This window comes from Epargyreus clarus, unplaced genomic scaffold, assembly GCF_041222505.1.
Source record: "Epargyreus clarus isolate Ecla_fem2 unplaced genomic scaffold, WU_Ecla_fem_2.2 ptg000032l, whole genome shotgun sequence".
NCBI classification, from domain to species: domain Eukaryota; kingdom Metazoa; phylum Arthropoda; class Insecta; order Lepidoptera; family Hesperiidae; genus Epargyreus; species Epargyreus clarus.
The window spans coordinates 11,185,034-11,206,220 of record NW_027332237.1 but is presented as its reverse complement, the minus strand read 5'-3'; the positions used below and the strand labels follow the sequence as shown (position 1 = coordinate 11,206,220).

Below are 21,187 nucleotides of genomic sequence, written 5' to 3'. Positions count from 1 at the left end.
TGCACTGAGTATTTTACTATTTTCCTTTTATATGATCACAGAAAATATCTGTCGTATTTGTTTATCAGAATCGATCTTATGTGCCTGAAATTTAGCTCATTTTAATTATAATTTATTATTATTGTTTTATACAAAATATTGTGGGATCTGTCATACATGGATCAGTAAATAAATAATCAATAAACTAAGTGATCAATAAATTTAAAACTAAAAGTGTTGTCAAATGTAGATTAGCTGTGCTTTTTAGGATTTCCACCAGTTCCAGTTTCTTATTGATAAGCAGAAATTCCCCGATACACATGAGTCACGCGAAATTTTGTTTTCGATTGGTTCGGATCTAGCAATGCTGGTCGCTCGCGGAAGTCGGGTGTGAAGTTTCCCGTTCAGTATGACTATGAGAGACGAGGAGGACTACGACGACAGCGACCACGATTATTATATTCTTTCAGTGAGTCAGTCCGCGCGCTCGCAGTATTGTTTTAGTGCAAATTGTTGCTATTTATGGTAGCTTAGTAACACTTGTTGCGGGTCATTTGTGTTGTGTAGAGTAGTGCTGTATTGTGTTGTGGCATACTAGTGGATTTATTTTTTGCTTGGTGATATAATATTGTGAAAAGGTAAGTCTATACAAACAATCTTCAATATTAACTCTGGCGAATGGAAACTGTTTTATGACCTCTAAACTAATGCATTCAATTTATTCCAAGTATCCAAAGGACTGTTTTAGTGTAACTTTCCTGACAGTAGGAAAAAAAAATTGTAAACTAATATTTGTTGAAAAATTTGTTAACAATGCAAATATGTCTTCAAATATTTAATTGATGTAGGTACAATTAAATTAGTAAATTGTAACACATAAAAAATATAGTATTTCTATTATAATATTTAATTAGGATAATAATTCTAATTATGTTTAGAGAACTATATTTTTTTTCTGTAGAGAATCTATAGATATAGGAAGAACACAGCTCCTCCTCCTTGTCAAAGTTGGTTAAAAACTAGTTGAACATTATTAATACATGCTTTTTGTGTAAGACGCTGTGCTGTGCTGATGTGGGAAGTCTGGGCTTAACTTTCAAACAAATAAGTCTTCTGATCGATAATATGTGCATGATATTCAGGATTCAAATGGAATAGAGGAATATCAATAATACTTTACTAAATTATGATATTGTTAAAAGTAAGAGTGCACCCAGTGCTCATACATTCTTATCAACATTTAGCTCTTATATACTGTATTGCATTTACCATTCCTAAGAACGGGCACTCCACAATGAGTAACTAGTGGTTGAAAGTAACCCTCATAATGGAGGTCTGAGGCTCAATTTCAAGGCGTGCATCTGTATTTTAAATAAGAAATTAAAAGATATTAAAATTTTATAATTGCCTTTATCAGTGAAGTAAATTATTATGAGGAAACTTACATGCCTAAGGGTTCTTTACAGGAAAAAGTTCTAAAAGATGTGTGAAGCAATAAGCCAGCATGGTGGACTTTGACCTAAGCTCCTTTCACTGTTCGAGGGGTCCTGTGTCCAGTATGGGTTAATAAATAATGCATCTATAAAATACTTGTTATTCATGCTTTCCAATAGTTTTTTCAGTGTCTTCATCAACCTTGGAATTTTTTTTTAAAAAACCTCCCAGGTTTGTAGTCTCCTCACTATGTTTACCTTTACCATTACAGCAAGTTACAATTGATTTCTGAAAAGCGCATAACTTTGAAAAATCAGATGTAAGTGAGGGATTTGATTGAACCACAGATCTATTGATGAAGAGGTTGAGTGTCTAATTACCGGGCTATCACTAGATTTTATATTATAGCACATGTGGAAATATGACTAACATTATTGCAATATTCATAATTTACTTTCAAACTCCCAGAACAAAAAACAAAACTTTAAACTCCCAGTTAATGTAGACTCTATTAACATTTCTGTATCTAATCTAAAGTACTTTATGATTTTGTCCATTATAAATAATTTAATTTAATAATTTATTATTAATTTCTTTTTATAATAGTACATTCAATAGACATTTATTTATTTGTAGACATAGTTGTAGTTAAAGAGTACAGTGTAGTTAGCAAGTAGTTGTGCTGGTGTGTAGGCATTGTTGTAAACAATGTGGATGTCGGTAGTAAATTGGCCATGACACCCGAGTTAATTGGAAGCGGGCCAAGAATATATCTGATGTGTTTGCTAATCACTTTTCATTTAAAAGGAACAAATCTTTCCTTAATATATTGAGTAATTACTCACGCAAGCCACTCAAATGGTGGCAGAACTAATATTGTGTGAGTGGGGAGGTACCATCATTATACTTATATTTGACTAGCCGTGCCCCGCGGTTTCACCCGCGTTAAAAAGAAATAGGCGCACAGCTAGTTCTAAAATATAAGTAGTCAAAGTTATTTCCTTATTACATCAGCTACCTGCCAATAATAGGCCTGTCAAAATTGGTTCAGCCATTTCAGAGATTAGCCAGAACAAACAGGCAGACAGACAGATTGTTAAAATGTTATTTTTGGTATATGTACCTTATGTATATTCATATCCTTCTAGTAAAAAGCAGTTAATTCAATGTTAAAAACAGACACTCCAATTTTATTTATATGTATAGATATGCAGTTCTCGTGTTTCGGTGGAAGTGTGTGGCCATGCAAACTGACTAACATATGAGGCAACCACTTTAGTCCTCAACAATAGCTAGGCATTTGTGATTGCCTTCAGGTGGAACCTCTTTTCTGTATGGAGTTGGTTACAGATGTTATAAATAATGTTTGACTTATGACACAATAGGAGGATATTAATCTAAATATGTTGTACCTTTCTCAAGAAAACCCCTCCCCTATCAGTTACTTCCTTAAATATATCTTATATATAAAATTCTCATGTCACAATGTTAGTTACCATACTCTTCAGAAACGGCTTTACCAATTTTTACCAAATTTTATATGCATATTCAGTACATCTGAGAATCGGCTACTATCTATTTTTCATACCCCTAAGTGATAAGGGTTGTTCACCCTTAACATTTTTTTATTTATGTGGCAACACAATGTTTGCCAGGTTAGCTAGTAATATATAACTTTTATTATATATATTATTATTTTTTTATTATATATATTCAAAAGCCAAATCTTTTGTTTTTATTTTTAAATGTCAATAACATTCAGGGGTGCGTTATTTATTGAAAGGAAAAGATGAAACAAACCTCCTTACATTTTATATTGGCTAATGCGGAAAACTACTGAACCAATTTTCATGGCAGTGTCACAGAAAAGTAGACAACTTCATAAAACAATATTTTGTTTAAGGAGATTCTTTACCAAATTCTTTTTGATCCCTAATAATGTACAGTGTGCTCGGAGACAAATTAATTAATAAGGAACAAATTAATAATTTAGGATTGATATTGTCGAAATTTCTACATATAATTGTATACCTACCTAAATTTTGAAGGTGGAAGAACCCTTTGTGTTTCGACTCCGGCGGCACCACCGCCACACCTATTTCTGCCTCTTAACAACAGTGTTAAATGTTCTGGTTTGAAGGGTGTGGTAAGGGAGACATACTTTTCCGAGGCGTTCCAGCTTAGTCCTCAGGGGTAGCGGCGCATCTGTGGCAGGAATATCTAATCCTATCTGGGGTTAATTACAGATGTCCATGGGCGGCAGTGGCCACTTACCATCAGGTGGACTGCATGCTCGTCTGCTACTCCTTTATTATAAATATATATATATATATATATAATAATAGTGTATGGTGTGCAGATATCCAAAATGGACCTACCATCAGTTCTGTACATCCTGGGCGGCATCGCGGTGTTCGTGGTGCTGCTGAGCTGCTGCTGCGGCAGGAAGAGCAAGGGGCAGGTCCTCAACCGTGAGTATTTAATAACTAGTGCTTCTACTTGCTAATTATGAAACAATGAAACGACAGGAGAGTCCCGAAACCTTGTAACCTAAGCCATATCTGTTTAAATAAAGGATTTTTGATTGATTTTTTAAATTTTACCCTAACGAGGGGCTCAGGTATCCTTTTGGAGTAGGGTTTTGATCGTGATGTGGGCAAGTGCGCTCAAGATCGCGGAAGACTGCTATCAGCGTACCCGTGGTCCAAACAAAGGACGTCCAGAGGATCACCGTGGGGTTTTAGCCGGTAGGAGTCCGGCATATTGTCTCTGCTGCCCCTACAATTGAGAAGAACCCATACTGGGTTTCCCCACGTAAAAAAGGGTTTTGTTCCACCATGTTACGTGCAGATTGGTACTCTTCACCAATATTTTCATGAAACTATGGCATAAAATAGAGCAAAAACGCATGAAGCGTGAAGTTTCTGGTAATTTATTTTTAATTTGCAAATATCCTCAAAAAATGGGTGCACTTTTGGTGTCTGAATCTCGGATCCCAGGGGTGAACTTCATGTAGTATATCACCTTTACCACGCCCTTCAAACCAGAACAGCAGCGCTTAACACTACTGTTAATAGGCAGAAATAGGTGTGGCGGTGGTGCCGCCGGCTTCGAACCACAGAGGGTTCTACCACCATTTTTTTGTTTACGAGGGGGAAACCTTCAAAAGGTACCCGGTGCCGTGGGAGCGACGCAGGATTATGTGAGATTCTTACCGCACTAAAACCCCTTCGGTGGCCGTCCTCGGTAGCTTACTGAACGGTTCGAGTACCCACTCTTGCCACCCGCATCCAGAAGCCTCCTTTTAGTCGCCTATTACGACAGGCAGGGGATACCGTAGAGCTATTCTGGTCCCGAAAGTACAGGGACAAGAGGGTTGTTAGGTAGTAACCTAAAGTGGTAAATGTGTTGTTGCAGCGCCGCCGGTGGTGGTGGCGAGCGCGGCGACGCAGCCGCCTTACCCGCAGCAGCAGTACACCACGCAGTACACTGGTAAGGACATCCCTCTCTGTCTATAGTCTCATTCATAATTATGTGTCCAAAATGTAAATGTTAAAATGTTAAACTTTTGTTTTTGTTAAATTTGTTAAGGTTTTATTTTCTTATTAATTTACTAAGGTTTACAATACCTGTAATCGTATTTTGACAATGACATTTATTTGTTTTACATTTTGGACACCTAATTATGAATCAGACTAATACTTGTATTAATTTCATTTTCAATGCCGTTGCTTCTAATTGTCACTTTCCTTATTATGATATGAAAGGATATATCTTCTGTTATCTACAGATAGGTACGTTGCACTATGTCTATAGACAGGGCGTAACTTTAGCTTTGTTAAGAGGAGGTGTTTCCAAAGCTGTTACCTGGGTTCGTGCTTCTCGGAGGCACAATTTGAGTTTGATTTCTAATCGAACTTCTAAATGTGTCGCCCGAGCGAGGCCCTGCGCCTCCAGCACCAACTCTAGTCTTCTGTCTAATCTCTTACTACTAGTACGAGTATGTTAACTGTATCAATGCTGGGCATCTCATCTTAGAATGGTTGTATTTCATTCAGTCTGTAATTTATTTTTAAATAGGTAAAAAGTAATACCAGAAATAATACTTCTTAGCTATAAGCTAGCTTCTTTAAGGTTGCGGAGGAACATAGGTTCCATTTGCCTGTTCTACCGGCTTTACAATGGTGAGTGTTCCGAGGAACTATTTGACCTGGTGCCTACGTAGGAACTATTTGACCTGGTGCCTACGACACCATTCACACCAACTAGACTCGTAGCGGTCCTGCACGGTTCGGTTTGCAAGGACGTCCTTGCCACGGACGTGCAAGATGTGGAATGAACTTCCTCCCGAGGTAGTCCGGAGCGATATTGTCATGGTGCTCTTCAAAAAAGGTCCTCTGGTGTTGCAAATGTACGACCATAGGCGACGTTAACTACTTTCCATCAGGTAGCACGTCTGCTTTATCGTCAGGTTCAAATATATAAAAAAGTACAAACGTAATATGACAAAATACTTACTTAAAACATTTTCTTTAATATACTTAATCTTGACTAATTGGCTGTCTTCAAAATTATATCATGAGTGCTTTGTATTCAGTGCTGATGAGTCAGTCTGTTGGTACAATGACTTTTATATATAGACTTAATACTGAGGGTATTAAAGTTAGATAAAATGCGTATAGTAGGTACCTACTTCATTGTTTACTGAGGGGTATCCGTTTTATTATGGACTATGGTATTATAGTGGAACAGGCAGGACGTAGAAAGGCCCTTGAGGCGTCGATTCGGTCACAGAGCTTAAATTATACATAAAAAAATTGACTACATGATTCACGCAAATGTGTTGTTAATTTGATCTGTTGATCATAGCCGAAGAAGGAAATTTTTGAGATTCTATCCCTAGGTTTGTTTGAAAATACGTTTATTTTGAAGAAAGCTCTATGAGTATTTGTATTTGGCTTTCTTGTTAGAAATAGTAAATGTCTTATTTCATTGATTTGGAAAACACCCTAAAGAGGGTAAAATAGGTGTTTAAAATTTGTATCATTCCTATACTATGTTACACTTATTTACGTGTACGAAGTCAGGAGTGAAAACTAGTCAAGTATATTGTATATATGAGGTACTGGCAACACTGGCAAGTGTCAGACGTCAATTTTGATTTGAATATATAAAATGGTACAAATATATAAAAGGCGTTTTTCTCAATATAGATATTGTATTAATTAATTACAAGTCTAAAATAATACAATGTATAATTTAAACTATAGAGTAACAGTGACAAATAAATAACGCTTCATACGGTCATAACTAGCACGAATTTACAGCCAGTAGGAAATGCCATAGGTTCTACGTACTCAATATAATTACGAACGGCCACGCCCGGAATAGACATGCAAATTCAGCATGAAATGGAATAACAAACAAATATTTTATTGTTTTCAACGGAATTCCATTAAAAGCAATCAGCGTACTTTCCTGTTAACAACACAGTTATTTTTGTTTCATATATAAATACCACGGTGCCATCTTATTTTAATTATATTTGAGAACCCTATTAAAGTGCAGGAAAACCCAGACAATAATGTGGTTATTCTGTAAGATTCGTAACTCATATAATATTCTGTCTTATGTAAGCTTTTAATCCTGTATCATCACACCTTTTATTACTACTTCATAAATTTCCAATATTTTCGAAATGATAATCTGTACAATTGTTTCAAATGACTTTGCGAGGGTTTGTTGTAGCGTTTCTTTGTAATTTCTATCGAACATTTTGTAAACTTATGAGAAAAAGATAAATAATGCAATAACTTAAGTATTGAAAGGAAACACATTCGTTAGAAGTATTCTAAACTTGTTTTTTAGGAGGTCCTGTGATGGTAACAGCGTATCCAGCGCAGAACGCTAGCATGCCGTACCCCACGGGGACACCGTACCCCACCGCCGCGCCGTACCCCACGGGAGCGCCCTACCCCACCGCCGGGGCGGCTTACCCCGCGGCCGGGGCTCCGTACCCCACGACCGGGGCGCCGTACCCCACGGCGGGAGCGCCCTATCCTACCGCTCCCAGCGCCCCTGATGCTAACGGTAAGACATAATATTCTAGATTAAATTGTCACTTTATGTGTTTGTGGATTATTAACATTCGGTATGAGTGCTAAGTTTCAAATAAATATAAAATATCGTGAATATTATTTATTATAATTGTATGTGGTGTGGATTTAATGATGTTGACTCAAACTGTTCCTTGTCGCGTCTAGAGACCTTCTCTAAGTTACTAAGCTGATAAAGTATATTACATAAACTTTAACTCAGCATGTTTTATGTTATCATATTTTTAAATATGGTTATCATATTTTTAACAATTAACAATTATTATGTTTTATTTTTCTTATGATAATAATTTAAATGATTTGATTAGCTTGTTGCTAGCTAGATGAACCCTTAATAAAATATTTGATAACAGTAATTTATCCAGTTATAGGTAAATCCAACTGTATGTCGTAAATTAAATATAGGATATATTACTATAATATTGTGAAATGTCAATGTTCTATTTGTGAACATGAATATTGCATGTAACTGCTGTGTGGTGTGATTAATATCATACGATGTGCCGTTATAGTAGGCGATTTGCTCATATTATGTCATACCACAGATCTATAATAGGTCTGTGTGTCATACTGTACAGACATATATGAAAATACGTATGGTACAATACGATAACTTGGATGATTTATCAACAAACACCAATAAAAGTTTGAGAGAGTTTCTAGCGTGAAGCATATCGTGATCGCCTTCAGCTAGAACATGTTCTGCATGGAGTTGGTCATAGATGTCCATGACTTGAAGGTGGTAGAATCCTTTGTGGGTGGACTCTGGTGGCACCGCCGCCACACTTTTTTCTGCCTCATAACAGGAGTGTTAGGCGCTGCTGTGTTCCGCTTAGAACGGTGTGGTAAAGGAGACATACTTTTCCTAGGCGTTCCAGCTTAGTCCTCAGGGGTAGCGGCGCATTTGTGACCGACCTCATTCTGTCTGCTACTCCTATATTATAAAAAAAAAACTGACCAGGATCAGATGGAAAGCAAAACATTTTTTTCCTTAGTATTGCATTTATATAATGCCAATATTTATAAAATCTGATTTATACAAGCCGACAGACGAACGGTCAGGTATTAATTGTAATTTTTCGATCCTTAAATTACACAAACATACAAACTCACTAGAAATGGAGAATAAATTAATAAATGTAGGTAGTCGTGTCGAAATAGCTAAGCAGAAATAATAGAAACAATAAATTGCGTCATTATTTTATCGGAGCGGATATTCGCGATACGCGTATGTTGTGTCCATGGAACTGTGGTTTCCATTATAATACCATGTGCAGTGTAGAGTAACATCGTCATTATTGTGAAGATCTTAGTTAATAGTCGATCAACGAATCTAAAAGCATACTCCTTTAAAATAATTAGAAATGAATTTTATTGGTTTGAAATATCCTATTTCGGCCTTAAAAGACCTATGTGGCGCTATTGGAATGTAGCAGAATGTTGTAATACATAACCTAGGTTTTACTAAGATCAAGCTAAAATGCTGTAACCCATACACTTTCAATGTTCATTTTAACATGAAAATAGGTTAATTGAAGGTTCCTATAATGGAAGACTGATAATTGGATGGAATGATGACGTACATTTGAACAAACTGAGGCTCGGTTTCGTGTAATTAATATTGGTAATTTCCTATTCGAGCACTCAACCTTATTAGACTAAAACGCACAAACATTTTCGATTGAGTGCTACTTTTTGAATGACGCTTCCCAACTAAGTCGTTAGGTCTACGGTATTCCCTGCCTGTCGTAAGAGGCGACTAAAAGGGGCTTCCGGTTGCGTTCCTTTGGAGATCCCGGGGTCCTCTACGCTGCGCCGAGGACGGCCACCGGGGGGGTTTTAGTGCGGCAAGAGTCCCACATAACTCTATGTCGCTCCCACGGCACCGGGTACATTTTGTAGGTTTCCCTTCGTAAACAAAAAGAAAAGGTCTAGAACTGTGTGAGCTGGGTCAAGATGACTACGAAAGGCGATGTAAAACGCGGTCAAAGACCGAATTGATAGTCACTTTCGATAACGTTCATGAGTAAAGTAGATATAATAATGTAACGTTTGAGTCAACATTATTAATTTATATATATTTACTTACTATCAATATTTTAACCTACTTTGTACATATTTAATGTTTGTTATAACCTCATGCTGACGGCCAGCTTGGACCTATGTAAAATGCGTATAACTTTTATAATTATTGTAATATTTAATAAGAGTTTTATTATTGCTATTGGTGAGAGTAGAAGCATGAAATTTGCACAGGAATTTATTATGTGTTTTTTTCTCTGTTTCTTTATAATTATCTTAGAAAAGTAAAGCCCTAACAATGGCTTACTAAAATCACCCTTTTAAAACGAATTGATATATACTTTTAAAAAGAAAGTTATATGTATTTGACACTAGACAATCTGGTCAGGTGGTTTGCCTTGTATATACATGTATGCATATGTATATATGTATAAATATACTCACTGTGTATATTTGCGTCAGTGTTCTACGGGCTGGCGCCGCCCGGCTGGAACCCACAAGGTACTCATTATAATATACCTAATATATAATAAAATATACGGGAAGTTAGGGTAATATCTACTCTGGGGGAAAACCGTAACAATCTAATTGCAGGAATATTATATTTGTCATAATTTGGCAAAAAATATTATGTATTTAATACACTTCTATAAAATATAAACAATATAAATTAAATGTTATACACTTAACACCTGTTGGTATTGCCTGTCGGTCAACTTTGGGAATGGAATAGTTGGCGACAGGTGTTCAATTTAAAATTTAAATGAACGGCGCATGTTTTTGGCTATTTTCTAATGACAAAATTTAAGTACACGTATTAATCGGCTTCACCTCAGCGCTGATGTTACCTCAATTTACCATATACTCATCCATATACCGTATTGTACTTGTTTGTTTGTGTACGTAGATTGCTATGTGTAATTATGTTGTAATTAGAATTTAGTACTTATGTTTAGAAATAACTATGTTTTTTGGGGATAAGAGAAGACATACCCAGATATTTATGGAAGCTAAATTTGAACATACAATGTTTTACATGCGAAAGAAAGAAATAAAGTTAGTGCAACGGACTGCAGCGGTGTCTCCTATGAAATATATCGTATTTATGTTAATCTACTGAGAATGTGTAAGTAGGATGTCTCTAGCTAGTTAAAACACAACAGATATATGTGTCACCTCCAGTAGTATCATGGACATACCATAGGAAATCAGAACATTGTTTCGGTACACGCCCATATTAATTATGCACAATTTGAAACTCTTAACTCAAGGTTTTTCAAAATGAATGCAATGAAAACAACAATAAACCGCTTTGTAGTGGCTGATTACAAATGGAACAATGTAAGGCAGCGCAGACAGCATGAGCAATATATTTATAATGTTGTTATTTATTAATTTAATGGTGGGCTTGTACCGCAAATAGAAAATCGCAAATGAAGTTGATTTTCGAAGAATACTCTGATTTGATATCATGATTATTGCGCAAGATTTAATACTTTGTTGCGCACTGTCTACGATCAACTAGTATTCCCGCGGGGTACTCGTACCCCTGTACCTCGTACCACTCTGAGGTATCCATAGATTAGTAAAGATACTTCGCCGCCTTGAAATTGAATGAAGCCACTAACGGCTTATTGGTAAGTTCTTTTTTGAATTCTTGACAAATAAGAACATTTTTAGAGAATTACGAATAAATAGCTAATGCTGCGCAATTTACATAATAAATAAATAATTATTTCAAATATTTTAGGGACATTTTAGCACGGAGACGTGGCAAAACTTTTTTTACGCAACTATTTCAATTCTCAAAACGGGGTACATTTTCTTGTTAGGAGTAAGTAATCTTTACTAATCTATGGAGGTATCGTAATATTTCGAATAAGAAGCAACAACATTCATAATAGCTATACAATGAACGCTAGAAGGAAGCATACTATCAATGTTACTAAAGGCTCAGTATTCAAAGCGCAGTAGTGTTCGCTCTCATGCCGCTCGTACGTCCGCTGTCTGCCGTTTACCTTAATCTGTTTTCCTTATTCGGTACAAGTGTATGCTATGTATGTGAATGTTTGCACGAAGTTGGACTTTAGATGCATGCCGCATGGTTTAGATACGATTAGCAGTAGTTGGTATTATCATAACGTTTTATGATGTCATCATTATATGGTTCTTATCTATGTTATAATATAACTTTTAAATGGATTTTTGTCTGATATTACTAATTATTGGTATTTCCATGTTGTATAAAATAGCAAGCAGTGATAGCCTAGTCGTTAAGAAACTCGGCCACTCGATCGAGGAGTCCGAGGTTCAAATCCGAGGCGTGCACGCACCTCTGATTTTTCAAAGTTATGTGCGTAGGTATTAGAAATTAATTATCATTTGCTAAAACGGTGAAGGAAAACATCGTGAGGAAACCTGCATACCTGAGAGATTTATAAAAAAAAATCAAAGGTATGTGAAGTCTACCAATACGCACTTGGCCAGCGTCGTGGACTACGGCCTAATCGTTCTCATTATGAGACCCGTGTCCAGCCGTGGGACAGTAATGGCTTGTTGGACTGGTTGTCCCATCACCTATCTGCCCTTACAAGTCAGGGGCCCTAGTACAAATATTCAAATTATTGGAAAGTATTGGAAACTCATACGAAGGACCCAACTCTAGGACTGAACACATAGGTCTCTCAGTAGATACAGTACATAGAACATCTCTCAGTAGATAATTTTGTCATCAACGTGCTTTGCGCGTAGGTAGAGGATAATAGATCAATGTCTTCGCAGGAAGACGGTATTTGCTACTGTATTAAATTTTTTCTCACATCCTACGACATCCACGGGAACTGACAGTAATCGCTATTTTTATTTATACCTTTGTAATTTTTTCATCAAATAGCATTAAAGCAGAATTTCACAGCAAAGGTTTGTGTAGTCGAAATAACATAGGTACGTAAGCAGGTATTATGAATAGCAATTAAGATAAACATGATAATATTATATTTATCTGTACGTTTCGTGGTCATGTTTGAAGAATGTCCCGGCCCTGATAGTGCTCTGATAACAGATGCAGAGAATGTCACAATAACTATCTAATAATATAAAAAGTAGATAGTAGCGTCGGTACTTTGATTTTCTCGACAAATCTGCCTGCTGCATTCAGTTGATCGCTGTTGTGTTTCGAACTGAAGTGATAAGGCAGACCCATATTATTAGGTGTTCAAAATTCGTCTTGAATTAGGCCCTATTTTCTTTTGGAGTTTTACAGTATTTTATAATTTTTGGTTGTTTGTATTAGTTTAAAGTCATCTATAACACCAAATTGAATAATGACTGTTAATAATAAAATTAATCTTAACTTATTCTTGCCCTTTGCGATTCGAAATTTTTCAATGTTCAAATCAAAACATAGCGATACGTAACGAAATAACACACAACGACGTAATTAAAGAAAGAGTTGTCCTTTGAAAAACAAGCAATAATGCCAAAGGAGGATATTTTGTGCAGAATCAAAACAACTATAGATGTATTGCATCATAGTTACACATTAAATATACTCGGTTCACAATAACGCGCGTGACGAAATAACAATCATATAATGTTATCTTATCGTATGCAGTGTAATTGACAAGTATTTATTTTGTATTAATCCAATGTATTTAAACGAGCATTAAATTCGTAAGGACGATTCTCATTCATCTTGAATGCAGTCAATTATATAAATCAAGAAGCGAATTATATTTGGGTGAAATATTTGGCTAAATGAATTATTTTTTACAATTAATGTGGGGTACTGTGGGGTAAGTTTTCCCAATGCTTCACCGCGCTCGAGTAGGGATCTCGTTCTGTACCCTTACCATGAGTTACTTTACTGACACTATAGTTCTGATACAATCCGCTAGTGGCGCTGATTGGCAATTGTATGGGCAAATACGTAAACAAATACCACAACAGTCATATTTGTCGAAACGTAAAACTCATGGTAAGGATACTGATCGGCACTTTTTAAACGGGAAATTTTCGATAAGCAAATTTTCATCGATGATTATAGTAAAAGTAAATTTTATCAGTATTATATTATATTACATTATAGTATATTGGATGTTATTAGATTTAATTGAAAAAAAAATCTTTACATTTAATTACAGCCTTTCTTATGAAATCGTTATTTCTTAGTAAAATATAATATTATGTTAGTAAGTTCCTAAAACCTGAGAACTTGTGAAAAATATTTGTTTAACTTCCTGTAAGCTTTTGATGTAAATATCTAAACAACTGGCTGACGTAAAAGCCTTAAATTTGGTGAAAATGATTCATCGTTTACGTGAACATTTGCAGAAGCTTTTCAACAAAACAAAAAGTTGTAAAACGACCTCTCCATACTCAATACAGATTACGCTTGATTTGTGGTATTTATAAATGAGTCACAATCACAAGAAAATAATGTATATTTTATTTATACTCTGCTATGAATAGTTCACAAAATCAAATTCGTTTCGTGTTGCCCTAAAATAGCTTATAATCTTTACCTGTGGATGTCATAGGAGTGTCTAGTTTCATCATTATAAAATATATATACTAAGTAATTACCCAGTAAAAGGCAAAATAATAGTAACACTAGTTAGGTGTATGTGAATATATTATTTTTAGAGGACTTATTTTCTAAAGTTGCTATAGTCTTTTTCTTCTTGTATGTCGTCTTAAGTTGTAGTGTCAATTGTAATGATATTCGTATTGTTTTCTGATTCGTATGTGTCTTGGAACGATCTGATTTAATAAATGTAGTAGAAGTCGTAATCAAAGTGTAGCTAGTCGTAGCCGCTACTGCAGACCCGCGTTGATTCGGCTTTCACGGTTGAGTGATGTAGACTACCTTGATGACAATGATTCTGTAATAATTGATTGAGTAATCACTGAATGATTATGTAATCATTGAACCCTATGTTATTTATTGCATTTTTTTAATTTCTATTTTAAAATTGATTTTATTGATTCCTCATCGTTTAAATTTGACGTATAATAAGATATTTTAAAGATTTTTTTAGACTATACGGGTTCGGAGACAGTACTTGCCTTGCAAAACAATTGTCGGCTTACCGCAGCTTTGCCGTGGCGATGTTTTTCCTAATTTCCTAATATATTATAATGTTTGTTATATTCCAGCGATGCCGCCCTCGTACGAGCAGGCGTTGAAGCAGTCGCCCTACAACCCCGACATGCCGCGCTAGGCTCGACATACAAACCACTCAGCTGAACTACACGGATCATAACTTTATTAAAAATTAATAAGAAATATTTTTAAGAATGTTTTTTTTTGGCACGTCAATGTAATGTAGGTACCACCTCTTCGGAAGGTGTTACGTTATACAGAAGAAATTGCGGAAGAAATTCCATATACATTAATTTAATTGTAATGCTCTTCACAAGTTTTTTTTTTAAGTTCTGCTACTAAATGCATTTAAAGTGTGTCTTCACGTCATAAGATTTAAGTAACCGCAGTAAATGATTATAATTTCTCATATAAAATAATTTGTTTGTAATATTTGTATATCGATTTTATATGATACCTTAATTTTGTAATGGATTTAACAAAACTAAGTTTCGTTTTTGTTTTAAAAACTAATGCCTCAGAATAAGGGCGTTATTTAATTAAAAGGGATGCACCCTTTAACAAAATACCGATTGTATGAAACCAATCCATTATAAAATGAAAAGATCAAGATGATAACGATATTAAATGTAATTAAAACAGAGTCATTAATAGCAGGGAGATTATTATGTTATGAATAGTACCTATTTAGTTATAAATTGTCAAATGTAAAAATCTAAAAAAAGTTTAAAACGTAAGTTTATACGATTATTTTGATTTTATTTTTTAAAGGGATGATTCTGTAATGAGATATGCAAGTTTAATAATGTGTGTCAGAGTAGTTCTGCTTGTGTTCTTACCAACATCGGTCGATAAAATGTTCATCGGCGATCGATAAATAAAGCTTCGATCGATTATTAAGTCTACACTCTAATCGCTCGTACAATTGCAAAAATGGATACTAATTGGCATGATGACATATTAAAGAATCAAAGAATAAATGAATAAAAGATATTAGTGAAAAAATGTGGAAAAGATCCTAAAACATGTGCCAGTCCTAATATTAATTTTAAGGCTTATTATTATTTTCAATAAAATAAAACTATAAAATACTACAGTCGCCATGTTGTTGTAATCAGAGCGAATGACGTCATGCAGACACTGATCACTGTATCGCTTGAATCGCAATACCGAGGCGTGACGTCACGAGGACGCCATTATGCGAGCGTTTTCGCACCTAATTCAAAATGGGTACAAAGATGATATTAATTACGTCAAGATTTAATGTATGATGAATGAATCATTATATCTTTATAGAAGGCGATTTAAAAATCTGTCATCCTGCCTGTCACACCCCCATTTTACCTAAAAGTCGAATATTCCTTACATTCCGATCTCTGGCCAGTGGTAGGTAAGATTGGAGATGCTATTCATGAGCGTTTAAAGTAGATTATATGGTCGATCTATTCTGGTGACAATTGATGATCGACGGTGAACGGTTAACTCTACGATCGATCGATAACTTCGAAGAACGAATGATTGGTCATTCTAAGGTCTATAAAAGAACCACGTGAGGACTCCGTACATATTGTCGGTAGTTCCACAGTGCTTAACATTCGGCACTTGTACGCTGTGATGAATGAACTTTTATAATTAATTTATTATATAGTAAGTATGAAAATGCGGTTCGACTGCGAATTTAAACATTTATTACATTTTAATTTAAGTAAACTACTTATGAGGGTATAATTATGATTTACGTCGTCCTTTATTTTCGTATTTTATTTTAAAATTTTGTATATTTTGTTACTGTTTATTTTTGCTTGTATTTAAAAGTATATATTTTACTATTATTATAAAATATTAGATTAGATAGATACACAAAAAAAAAACCTTTTATGGAATAATTAATAAAATTTCTGTAGCTTAAATAGTATTGTACACAGGTAGTGTTGTTACCTTTTAACCAATGTACGTAGCCTACTAGTACAATTAAATTTTAATAAGATATGCTCAGCATCACTGGGGAGATGATTTGAAATTGCAAATAAAAGTTGTTATGTGGGGCAATTTAGTACATACAGTGGCGCCATCTACACTGAGCTTTTACGTTGTGGATGTCGGTAAATTTATATGAAGAGGACCGAAAAATAAACATTATTTTGGCGTCGTTATTAATAATTAAATAGTTGTTTTGTAAATAAATGTTAATGAACGGAATAATATCCCTTATTTTTTAGTCTTTTTACGTGTAGAAAATCATGTAGATCATTTTGTTGGTTACATACTTTTCCGAGGCGTTCTAGCTTAAGTTTAGCGGCGCATCTGTGGGCGACGTCAGGTAGGAATATCTTATCCTATCTGGGGTTGATTACAGATGTCCATGGGCGGCAGGAGTCACTAACCATCAGTTGGATTGCATGCTCGTCTGTTACTCCTATATTATAAAAAATAGCATTTAATATTTCTTTATTAATAAATATTTTTCTTTAGTAAACAAAATTTTGAATACATTTCGGTCCTCCTAATGTATGAAACAATTATCTAAGTCCTCAGGAGTGGTAACGTATCTGCGATCGGCTTAAGGCAGAACCTGTCCTATATAGAGTTGGTACAGATGCCCATATGGCAGTGAGTTACAATCAGATGGTCTGCAAGTTCCTTTGGTACTTCAATCTTACAAAAACCTCTCCCCATTGTGCGGTAACTAGAATTTCAATATGCTCATGTTTACATTTAATAGTACCCAATTTTACTGTAGAAATCTAATTTTTGATTACTAGTACTGATGTCACGTAACTAAAATATATAAAAGCTAAAAAGGGGTAAGGAATATATAAGATAGCATCGCTCATTGTGAGTTTCTTAATGAGGCTATTTATTTCTTGTTAAATATTTAGTAATTGGAAAGCTAGCTAGGCGACCTTAGCTCTAGCTAAGGTGATCGTAACAAAATTTTGAATGTAACTTAAATTTAATAATAAAAAAAATAAAGATTTTTTTCCATTTAATCCGAATCATATCGATCGTTTTTACTGATTTTGTTTAGTATATTGTAATTATTGTTGAACTTAGTTACATTCACTTAGTTAAAAACTTGCCTTTATAATTACCCGTAAGTCATGAAATAAATATAACCAAAGGCGTAGTGTTGGGCAAAATATCAAAATGTTACAAGAGTCAAATGCTTATTCGTAGGTATTATAATTTGTATTTTCCTTCGCAACACTTTTTTTGCCGCCCCTGTTTAGTGAACGGCAAAATTGACTTTTGCCGTAATCGACCCCACGCTACGCCACTGAACATATTTTACGTAAAGATATTTCGAATTTCTATATGTTGTGAGATTAATAAATATTGAATGTCTGAGATTTTTATTATATTTAATTTTTACAGGGTTTTATTACCTTTTATAAGGCCTTTTTATGTAGCAAAAAAATACCTATCGTTTGTAAATAAAATATAATAACACATAATATTATATAAACAACTGCATAATGTGGCTGTTGTTGTAAGAGCGATGTTAATTGTTGGGAGTTATTTCATTTGTCAATGTAATATATCCATTGTTCATTAACATGCTGTTAGAAAAGTTGTTAGGACATAACAACACTTTTGTAAGTTTTATGTTACAACACCTTATGTAATTAAAAAAGGTTTCTTATTAAGGAAATACGTATTCCACCTATTATTTATACATCATATTACAGTAATATAAAACATGCCATTTATTTTTTGAATGATTTAAATTAATTTCGAGCGGATGAACATTAAGGGAGACCTCTCAGTCTCCCTTAATGTTCAGTTGGTTCTGTAATATATTTCGATGCAGTGTTTGAAATATGGTCAAGTTACATGAATATTTAATGGTGGATTAAATATTAGTAGATTTAAATTATTCTTAGATAATATTAACATAGCGGACTCTAAATGTGTAGGATTGTTTTATCGGTAAATGATGTAGTTTTCAGACTAAAAATACAGTTGGAGATTGAGCTTTTGTTCTAATATTATATTGTAAATATTAACAAAAAAATGATTTCAATTTCCTATGTATGTAGTGAAAACAAAAAATATTGGATACATTATGAGATACAGGTTTCTTTGATCAATAAACAATTGTAGCACTCGCGAATCTCAAAATTGTCTTCAAATTCAATAAGAAGCAACCATAAAAAATATATAAGTTTCCATAATTTCAAAAATCCAGATTATATAGAAAAACTAAATTAAAATTCTATGCCATTTTTTTTAATACATTGTGCCATCAGTATATATTATATATCTTGAAATAGGTATCTTTATTCAAATATATAAATAATATAGTTGTAATAGTAGCTGAAACATTTGCTCCTGATGTCGTACCTAACACATGTACTTCCTTATAGATAAGTAATGTATGTTAGTTATATTTTAGACATAATTATACCTATTGTTATATGAAATATAAAGTTACCTCTGCCTTCCAGAATTGAAGCATTATTTTTGTGTAAATGAATATATTCTTCCTTGCTTTCTTCTATTTAGTTATAATTTGGGGCTTTCCTCATCCGTCGACGTGAGATTTAATGAAGCCGGTCCGAAGTCACAATATAAGAATAAAATACGAAAAAGTTTTCGAGTTAAAGATGTTAAACCAACTTTGTGTGCTGTTGTGTTCTGCTTGAAGGTAAGGGCGACATACTTATCCAAGGTGTTCTAACTATGTCCTCAGCAAGCAACGCTGTCTGTGACCGCACTGACCTGTTACTATCATGTAGTAGTCAAAGTCTACTATGTTTGCTATTTCTATGTTCTAAATATTAATTAAAAAATGCTAAAATTATGTAATTTTTAAAATTACAAAACGTTTTGGAACTGCTTAAAATAATTTCAAGATTTCTAAGGATAAGTAACCCATTTTGCCAATTGACGATTCGAAACCTTTTTCGTATCAAAATAACTTTGTTTACGACATTTATGCTATCGTCATTGATGTCGTGTCGCACCGATCGTGTCGTCAGGTGTGAGGAGCCCCTCCCGCTACACTAAGCTCTAAACTGCCAGTACTTAGTACTTTCGGAGGTGACTATATACTTTTTTCTTATAGAATTATACATAATTAATAGTAAATACGTGTCTATGTAGATAGTATATAATGATTTAGGGCGTTGAATGTGAGGCAGCGAGCCGGGCGCTCTGAGGTTCGTTAAAATTTGACTTCGGCATTCAATTATGACTAATTAATCTGGTTTTAGGAGCCGCTTATAATATTGTTTTGCGTAAATGCATACAAGTTTACACGAAATTTTGTTACATTTTTTTGGAACAATGTCCATAAAACCAGTAATCGCATCTTTAGTGTTATGATGATAGTGAGTGCACAATACCATACGTTATTTTTTTTTAATTTTTGTGCATAAGTCAGTTTGACGATTTTTTACTCTTACGTCATTAAAGATCCGATTAAAGCACGATATATACGAATCTATTCAAGTTTCACTTATAAAAGATCGTATGAAATAAGAATATCTTAAAATAAGAATTAAGATATATGGTAAGCGGAACATTGGATAGATTGATTATTAATGTCGGGCTCCAGTAGTTTACTGTAATACTATTACTACTGTATTATGTGTGTGAGGCCGGCTCGCTGCGCACCAGCTGATGTGATATTATGGCGTACTTGAAACGAGTGAATATAAGACAAGGATAATTTTATGTTTATAAAAAAGTTGTTTATTTTCCCCTACTATTTCGCTTCAGTTAGTTCCGTTTATATCGCCTTAGTTGCCTAATAGTACAATGAACTTTGGTTAAGTAAATAACAAAAGTATTTTAATTTATTGTATTACTTTCATAAAGCTTGGATTTGATTTTAAAATTACTATAAAATCATTTCATGTATATAAAAATTAATTAGTGTTGACTGATTTTAAATTCATCATGATATTTAAAGTGCAAACAATAACTCCATTGAAATTTTACAATTTTTGGTCTGGAGTGTGCAAATATCAGAGAAGCAATTTATTGTCAACACAAATTAAATTATTTGAATACGTATACCTATATTATTTCAACTCCATGTAAATGTATTTGAGTTGATTTCATTCCAATATAAAAATTGTATTTAGTTCCAAAGTTATTTCTATAACTAATGTATGAACGAGCAGTGATGAGTTGAACGCTAACTATGGGAGAGAATGGTTGGAATTGTATGTTGTCAGTTTTGTACCAAATATAAGTATGTTGAAGTCCATCATGTCTTTTATTTACCCATGGATTAGTAAAAATATCTCAACGCTTTGTAATTTAAGGAAGCCACAAATGGCAGACACATACGTAAAATGGCTGACTGTTTTCCCATTACGTCTCCGACTGTTTAGGTGTAATTTACGCGGAACAATGCCGACATATACAGTTAAGTGGTGCAAAAACAACACGAAATCGAAGAAAAAGTGCTGAGAAATATCGTTACATTCGTAAATGGTCTACAAACTACATTTTTTTAATATTTCTCCAACACGAAAATAGATGGACAATTTCAATTTGTCATGTCAAAACTGGTTACATT

The 21,187-nt window shown here is 34.2% G+C and overlaps 1 protein-coding gene across 3 annotated transcripts; it reads left to right on the top strand.

Annotated features, from left to right (window-relative positions):
* The first annotated feature begins 23 nt into the window (after positions 1 to 23).
* LOC140754939 (uncharacterized) lies at positions 24 to 20,872 on the top strand. Of its 3 annotated transcripts, none has more exons than XM_073090093.1 (6): positions 24 to 448; positions 3,773 to 3,884; positions 4,831 to 4,905; positions 7,282 to 7,503; positions 10,014 to 10,052; positions 14,709 to 20,872. In XM_073090093.1, exons 1-6 carry the CDS (start codon positions 389 to 391, stop codon positions 14,771 to 14,773), a joined length of 573 nt encoding a protein of 190 aa, XP_072946194.1. In that variant the 5' UTR covers positions 24 to 388; the 3' UTR covers positions 14,774 to 20,872. The 3 variants fall into 3 exon arrangements, with proteins under 3 accessions (XP_072946194.1, XP_072946197.1, XP_072946195.1); XM_073090096.1 differs by having other exon boundaries at positions 25 to 617; XM_073090094.1 differs by lacking the exon at positions 10,014 to 10,052 and having other exon boundaries at positions 26 to 448.
* The last annotated feature ends 315 nt before the right edge of the window (positions 20,873 to 21,187 follow it).